Here is an 8,523-nt window from a genome sequence, read left to right as displayed (position 1 = left end):
CTGCGCCGCGCTGCGCTACGCTGCGGTTGCTAGTAAACAAAACTTTTCTAGCAGCTGTCGGGACGGCAGGCAGGCAGGTCGTTGATATTAGGTTCGCGCAATACGAGGCGTGATGTGGGGACCACCACCCTGTCGGGCGCGCCTACCACGTGTCCTTTGAGAGGAACACTCTAGGGCGGACGGCGCACATTTAGTGGTCGTTGAAGTGGCCACACATTCAAATTTGGGCACATCCTGGAAGCCAGCCTATCGTCTCAGGTGATTTGACACGCTTCCGGTCGGTTGTTAAAAAGGACGACTTTTCAACGAGTACCCCAAACGGTGCGATTGTTTGGTGCACAAAAAGGTGCGATCTATTAATCCTACGTGGTCTGTTCAAAAATGTTCGCGACTTTTGAATTTCCGAGGGCTACGTGTAGTAGATTTTCGATTTTCTTTTGGGGCGTTACGTTGCTACTCATGTCACTCAGTTATGTTGAATAGTTCGGCCATTTTGAGTGATCAGTCAATTCAGGCCGAGAAGATGTGAACGACGTAGAGCCCAGCCAATGTGAACAGTTTTGCTCGAAGTTTTCATCGATTGCAGGGGCATGGTGCATCATGAGTTGTTGCCACAGGGTAAAACGGTCAATAAGGAATACAACCTGCAAGTTATGCGCAATCTTCCCCAAGCATTCCTCCTTAATGGGAATTCCAAAATTGGCTTTTGCTCCCATGCTCACACATTTTAATTTCTGTGCGAAGTTTGAGCTTAACAAAGTCACAAAAACTATATTTAAAGTGTTAAATGCTGACCCAATTTTAGTTGAAAGGGGACAAAATAGATAATTTTGAACAAACCAATATAGTTTGTTTTAAACTTGAAAGTCGCGAAATAAGTTAAAACAGACCACGTATATTAGCTGTACCTTCTCTCCCTGTTCGCAGAAGAAAGTCAGTCGCTAGTCCCCTAGTAGTAGAAGCCTAGTCAGTCGCTGGCGCCACAAAAACGTGACTAGAAAATGATTGTGCGGCTACCAAACAACCACCACACGAGTAGTGTGCGTCTCGCTCGTTCGCCCTGCAGTCCCATACGGTCCCCCGTAACCATCCCCTAGCTGCAGGCCGGCTGCGGTTCGGATATTCAACCCCTTAATAGCGGCACGGCGCTGAGGTTTCGCGCGAGCGCGAACGGAGCGCGATTCCGTTGATTATCCCCGTCAGATCAGAGACCGGCGCGAGAGGCTGTTGGAGGACGCTGGCCCGAGGCGTCGTGTATGTAAAAACGAACACCGCGGGCGCAAGCGGAAATGAGCAATGCCGCTACGCGCGCTGCCGCAACTCTTAAGAAGGTCCATGCTACCCGTGAGCCTTTTGCCAATTTTCTGTTTTTCTTCACTCCGAAGCGTGGTGTAGAGTACACGGTTCCGACTGCTGTACCTTGCTTACCTGAAACACAGAAAATAGGAGACATTTGTGTAAAGGCGAGCGCTCCAGCGGAAAAACAACTTTCCGGGCACAATTCTCGACCTTCGTGTGCGCGGCTTACCTGCGAGAGGAGCACCTTCAACAACTTCGGTCGTTAAATACTTTTCGTCCAGCATTCAGAGCGGATCTTCGGGCAAGGTCAAGTGACAGACCTAGCCACCGGCCCACCGCGGGGTCCGGTGTCCAATAATTGCAGCGGTCTCTGTTACTTTCGAAACACTACCTGTCGCAGCATCAACCGGCCGAAGGTTGCTACGTTGAAGAGCACTCTGTGGGCTGTGCCCTTGACCGAAAGCAATTCGGTGGAAATTTGCAACCCTCACCCAGCTCTTTTACCTGTTTTTCTGCAGCACACCACAACGATCCGGGTTTCAGTTTACACGGTGGGATTCCAGAGTTCGGCCACCGTGTCAAGTAGCAAAATTCACTCTCCAACTCTCCCCAATTCTTCACAGCTCCCCTAATGGCGCACAACAATGCCAAACTTAGTTAGCCACGCTTAATGGTGCTGTTCTTAGTGGCACCAAGAGTGCTGCTTCGGGGACCAAAGATTGTGCTCACAGTTTAGGCGGCCAATGCAAAACAACTCCCTTCTTGGGTCGGTCGCACTCTAATCCTCGCGCTGTGACCGCACCGCACACGATACCGCGGTAATTTGATTGCCCTAAACGTAATTATCGGGGTTAATGAGTTGAATTTTGTCGCCTACTACGACCGGAACCGGGTCGACCAACCAACCGGGATGGTTTTTCGGAAGGATTTTGATCCCGACCGTGACCGCATCGAGCTTAGAGTACTGAATTAAATTTCACTTCATCGCAGGTTACTATGATGCGTTGTTAGGCAACTGCCACCAGTCAGTCTGTCTGTCTGTCTGACAGCCATTGAGAGAGGATCTTTCAGTAAAATCGTTTCCATTTTTTTCTCCCGCAGTTTCAAACTAGTCTCTCGGGCTGTGCCTTCGGTTCGTGGAACAGGATCGCCTTGAGACGACCGCGAGACACACTGTGACCCAAATTAAGTTAGCTAACAGTGAAGCGTACCGGCAGCAGCTGACCACGTGGTGACCTTCGCCGAGTGCGGATTTATTTTCCGGTCCGGTTTTTGTTTTCGGAGGAATCACCCATCAAATCGCAGGCGGATCATGAGTCTGTATGGCAACCTTGATGAGGGCGAGTCCTTCTTATCGCAGCGGTCTTTATTTCACAGAGAAGCAAAGTTCACAAAAGCCGTGCGCCAACAGGAGAATCCCACGGTTTTCACCACATTATGGGCACGAATAAGAAGGTCCGAACGGACCCCGCATGAGCTGGCTGCTGCTAAGCGGCTTTACGCTTATTCGAAACCATCCGCAGCCAGCACACACAAAAAAACAAGCTTCTTTGTGAAGTTTTCTTGCGTTTTCTCGGGCTTTCGGGAACGCCCGAGACCACATCTCAACGGGTAGAACACACCTCACGCCGACCTTTGGCGCAGGTTTTTGCCCTTCGAAAGAGCGCCTTCGTAGGGTTTCTCGCTGAAACTTCTTGCCGCAGCAGCAGCAGCGCAGGTGAAGGCGAAGCTGCCTGAGTCTGTAAGAAGCATGAAGGTTTTCTTCCTTCGTTTCGGTGCGCGTGTGGTACAATAACTTCCTTTCCGGCCATTGTCGGGCTGTGTGATCGTCGACCCAAGCGACACGGGAAGAGGACCACAGAAAACGGAGTGTGGAGAGACCAGAAAAACCAGGCGGCAACCCCCCAAACGCATAACGGGGTGGTGCTGGTGGTGCTTTAACATTTCTTCACTGGGGGTTATGTTAAACTGGGCGCTCTCCACGCTCCACCCGACTCCAGCTTGCCGAGTCCGGCCAAGTGCGCCAAAGTGAGGCAGTTAACGATTGGAGCGCGCGGCGTTGGGTTCGAGTCGTTAGCGGCAGGGTGTAACTCTGTTTCGGTCCGGTTCGTTGCCTTGGGGGCGCTGAAGGCCAGATGGCGGCGATGACAGCAGCACGGCCAGCCCTCGCTGAGAACGATGGTATGGAAATCAAGAAATTTAATCAACAACCACCATGAACTGGAAACTACTGTAAAAAGTGCGACTCCGAAAACCGAACAGTCGGGCGGCCGGGAGGGTTTGGCTGTTTGACACCAGCCCCTTCCTTCTGCCATTAGATTAGGGCCTCGACAACGGAGAGCGGCCGAGACGGTGGAACTTCCCTGAAGGTGTTGGCCGCGTGCGATGATCGTGCGTCAATGGCCACGAATGGACCACGAAGAGAAGTTCTGAAACGAAGCACGGGATGGCAAGGGAAGAATCGAAAGATTTGTAGCGGCTGTTTGAGGGAAGATCCGTGGCCCAATCAACGGCCGCTACATGGCTACGCAACATTAACCCACCCCGAGAGCGAGGGCACCGGCAGGACGAGGGCGACGAAGTGGATACGCGAAATCAGCGCGTCTTATTACGAGCCCCACGGAACCTTAATGAGAAAACATTTTCGAGATCAATCTGCTGCCTGGTAGCCTGGCGTCCTCGGAGAGCGCCCGGTGCTCGATAGAGCTCATCGTCGTCGTCGAGGTAATGGATGACGCAGTCAGAAGTGCGCCCAGAAGAAGAATCGCAACTCATCATGCTCTCCGCTCTGCCGTCCTGATGTTGTAGCCTTTTGCGCGAAAAGACTCTCGGCTGGCTCGACGAACACAATTTGCAGCTCGTTTAGTTTTATCTCCCAGTATAGTGGCCAATGGCGCACGGAACGATGAATCGGCAAGAAAAGAAGGCGAACCTATCGTCTTCAGTCGCCTTCAGTGCGAGCGCCGAGAGTATCATTTGATACAAAAAATCGAAAAGCGTTTTCGACCAAACCTAAAAAAATGGGGAAGGATTGTAGAGCAGTATCAACAGCTTAACAGCAACAGAGCTAAGCTAACGAAGCCAGCCAGCAACGTACCGAAGGTACATTAATAATTTTATCGCCCTCTGAACATTAACCATCCTCCGTTCTACGAAATAGGGATACCGTGGGCAAAACGGTGCACGGTCATCCGAGCGATCACCTGGAAAGCGGCGTTCGCAAGGAAGTAAACAGGACCGAAACGGGCGCAGATGCATTCCGTGGTAAGCAGCCTGGGCAGCATGCTGTCACAAGCCTGGATGCAGTTCTGCGGCAGATGTTCCGTGTGTGGCCGACCGTTAACGTCGTGGCTTCGTGAAGAAGGAGAACCCAAAAAGAGACACCAACGAAAGGACAGCCGAAACAGTCGGGTGTGAGGAGGTTCCACCATCTGGTCCCGGTTTCAGTCCTTGGAAAGGCAGCAGCAGTCTCGATGAAGTTGGCGCAACAAAACGTGTTGAAGTTTGGCTGGCTGGAAGGTCCCCGAAAAGCAACGCGAATCCTTGCCAAAGGCGTACGTACTTCATTCAAACTGCCCCACGGAGAACACAACACTATGGACGAACTTTCTCTTCCGGTAAGCGCGAGTTCGGTTCAAGCGGCACCCATGGTACAGTGTCCTTTCGGGAAGGTAGACCCCCCCGGTGGGTGTCAGAAGCAAAATTATGCAACCAACCATTGCCGCAATTGCCTTCATTCCATCGCTCTGAACTTGAGAGAGCAGCGCAATCCGAACCGCTTTCTAAGTGCTTTGGCCATCAGGCGCCATTTTGTAGCGAATGACATCCGCAGAAGAAAATGGCCACCGCGCGTAATGGCGTAACAACGCCTTTAATCGATTTGGCACCGACAGAAGAAAAAACGCTCCGCTCCGCGGAGTCGTGCGATCTCTTGCCACATCTCAATCGACGGCCACCGATGGTAATGCGCTCTGGTGCCCCCACCTATTGGCAAGGACACATCGCCGATGATGTCGGTGTCGGATTGGAAATGGCCGAAAACGATAGGATCACGGTCTTGAGACGTCGTCTCGTTTTAGGTCTCGGTGCCAGAGACCGGTGGAAAGGGTGTCCCCCCGTGGGCTCGAGGTGTGAAAATGCATTTACCTCCAGGTCGGCGGCAAGGACATTCCTTCGCAACGCAAGCAAATCCAATTAGCACAGCAAAAGTAGCTATTACCGCGACCTTATTAACATGCGACCGACTTTTTTTCTGCAGTAATGAAACCGGGTCAGGAAGTAAAAAAAAAAAATCAAAGCAAACTGCAATTCGCCCGCTGCTGCAGTTTTCAAATCGCATTCCTTCTCGCTCGTCGTTCGACCCGGAGCCGTACACCGTAAGGACTTCCTCTCGGAGCCCGGGCTGCTGCTGCTAATTGGGTAAAGACGACGACGGAAAAAAGTAGCGTATCTACACAGAGGCAGATGGCTGGCGAAATTAACTTTGCCAGTTACATGGCCCACGTTCCGGAAAGTGCAACCGCAACCACAACCTCCCCCGCCCCCGTTTTGCGCCAACGCCCGCGTGCGGTACGCAAAAGTTCCGTCATTTTAAATCATAAGTTTTGCATATCTGAAAAAGTGCTCTGTTGTGGGTTCTCGCCGCCACCGTCCAGCCCGAGTCGGCAAACATTTCTAACAATCATCTAACAAGTAGTAAGTAGTAGTGAGGCGCGTTGGCCGTTCGAGCGAAGCGAAATAATAGTGAATAAAAGGATCCGCCGGGTAAAACAGAAAGGTAAACCGCGATCAGCGCATAAGGCTGATGTTCGGACAGCGTACGGGGTGGTGGGATGGACGACGAGATGATGCTGCTGGCGCTGAGATTTTGCACGGCGAAACACGGACACCGGGGCCAGTGTGGGGGGAGGCGTCGTCGTGATGGATCATTATTCATGTTTCCATGCTCAAGATAAACGGTGTGTGCTATCTCAGCGCCAACAACACCGGCGCCACGCGCCACCACAATCTAGAGCGCGGCCGGTCGAAAGCGGAAATGCCGCGAGCATCGCACGCCAACAATGGGTCAGAGTAAACCGAAAGAAAATGCAAAAACTTGCAAACTTTGCACGAGCCCGGAGAGCCCAAGAAGAAGTACAGAAACCGATAACAACAACACAGCCAGGCGCACAATCGAAAGCAGCTAAGAGAGAGGATTAGTTAGAACGGTTCAAGAAATATATAAAAGCAAAGAGTGGTTAAATTGCAAAGTGGTATTTGATTTAGTACACACGCAAACACACGTAAACAAATGGGGATGAAATATGGTGCAATAGAAAGCAAAAGTGAGCGCTCTGGGTTAGTAGTCCCGCGTTTGTTTTGGTTTAATTTGCTACTTGTACGAGGAGAGCACGGCGGAGCAACGCCACGAACAACACATGGGACGCACTGCAGGATTAGTATTATGTAAATATGTGGAGGAGCTAGAGTAAGGTCAGATTGCCGCAGCATTACCGGCCACCTTCCTGTTGACGAAATCATTACAAAACACACAGCCAGGCGCCAGGCGGCATGGGAAACAAACAAAACATAAGCTCCGGATCGCGCCGGCGTCCGGAGACGGAAAGGTAGAAACAAGAGGAAGAAAAAAAATGCTGTGAAATGCGTTTTGAGAATTGTGTCACAAACCTTATGTTCTGAACGGGAACCGCGGTCGCACCCTGTATCGGTGGAGGCACATTGTATGGAAACATTTTGGCAGACATGGTAGGACTTTCAAACAGCATTTTTCGTTGCCGGGTGGGGCGGCGCTACTCGCTCGATCGCTGCTGTGGTGGCCTGTAGGGTGGCTGTAGGGTGGCTGGGTGGCTGCCTGGCTGTTGTCTCCCCGGTCCGGTTCCGGTCGGCCCCCGTCGGATTGGCCGGCTTCACAGCAGAGCTCCTTTCCTTTACTCCTTTCCGGATGCAATTTTCCACTGCGCGCACACACAGTCACACACAATCACACTCGCTCGCTCGCTCCCTCTCGCTCTCGTTCTCGCTCGCTCTCTCGCTCTGACTACTGTTGGTGAAGCGGAACGGTTTGGTTTTAGTACTAAGGTACTACACACAGCACCCACCCGCGTGGACACACCGTGTACGTGGTAACAGTACAGAGAGAGAGGAGGGACCAGATACTAGAGTTAGAGGATACTTTCTGCTCTACGTTTTGATGGTGGTACTTGTGGGTTTTTTGCTGTTGATGGGGGGGTTGGTTTGTTATAGTTTTGCTCCTTGTTTTTTTGTTTGTTTTAATAAAACGCTAATAATGATAGCACACAGCAGCACTACTTGGTTTTGGTTTGCGCGCTCTTGCACCGGATTTACTGTTTACTCAATACTCAAAATGCACACTACTGAGGGTCCGGTTATCGGTAATATACGGTACTGTTCGATTCCTTTTGTTTTGCAAGAAAACACACAACCAAAGAAATAATAATGAAAACAAATTAATAACAACGCATGTTTAGACAGAGTCGGGGATAATATACACTAAATATTGGTAGAGTATATGCAGAGAGCTATATTAATATTATAGAAACGCAGTTCATTAGCTACACACTAACAGTACACTATACGGTATGCATATACACATGTAAAGAGAAAACGACTCGCGTTTTTTTTATATATAAGGGGTTGATGCTGGTTGCTTTTGTACGGTTTTTTGGTCGCTAGTGCGGTGGTGGCTAATGGTGGTGGTGGTTTTTGGTGGTGGTTCTGCGCTTTCCCCTATAGGAAATCACTAAGGATACGAGAGAGAGAGAGAATCAGTAACCCGCTAGAGATTAGAGGTTGTTGGTAGTAGCTAACGAAACAACAAGAGATTGGGGAGTAGTTACAACACAGTGTCGTCGTGTGGAGTGGCGAAAGTACTCTATACAGATGGCGATTCGGTGAGTATGATATGCCACCAAATTTGGTCGATTTACAAGGTCCACTTCGCTACTCACTAACTAACACCTCGGACATATCCAGCTTCCGCTACGCACCGCTTGTGGCGCGCGCCACCTATTACGTTCAATTGGCAATCTATTGGTTTCGGTTTTCAGACGCACACACACGTTATGTTACTTAAATAATAATGTCCGACGTTGCATAGGGGATAAGAGAAATTAAAAACAAATAGAACAAATGAACATAAACTGCATCAAACTGCACAAGCACATCACCGTGACCGTGTTCGTGTTTTGATGGTAAGATTTTAGT

At 50.5% G+C, this 8,523-nt stretch overlaps 1 protein-coding gene across 1 annotated transcript in view; it reads right to left on the bottom strand.

Annotated features, from left to right (window-relative positions):
• LOC131211937 (RNA-binding protein Musashi homolog Rbp6) overlaps window positions 1–7,153 on the bottom strand; it is a 46,864-nt gene extending 39,711 nt beyond the window's left edge. The window contains exon 1 of the mRNA XM_058205626.1: window positions 6,967–7,153. Coding sequence (XP_058061609.1) covers window positions 6,967–7,064 — 98 coding nt within the window. The 5' untranslated portion in view covers window positions 7,065–7,153. The remainder of the gene's footprint in view (window positions 1–6,966) is intronic.
• Between the last annotated feature and the right edge of the window lie 1,370 nt (window positions 7,154–8,523).

Source organism: Anopheles bellator, chromosome 2 (genome assembly GCF_943735745.2).
Source record: "Anopheles bellator chromosome 2, idAnoBellAS_SP24_06.2, whole genome shotgun sequence".
In the NCBI taxonomy this organism is placed as follows: domain Eukaryota; kingdom Metazoa; phylum Arthropoda; class Insecta; order Diptera; family Culicidae; genus Anopheles; species Anopheles bellator.
Note: the sequence above shows the minus strand (reverse complement) of the source record. Positions and strands in the feature narration are given on the sequence as shown.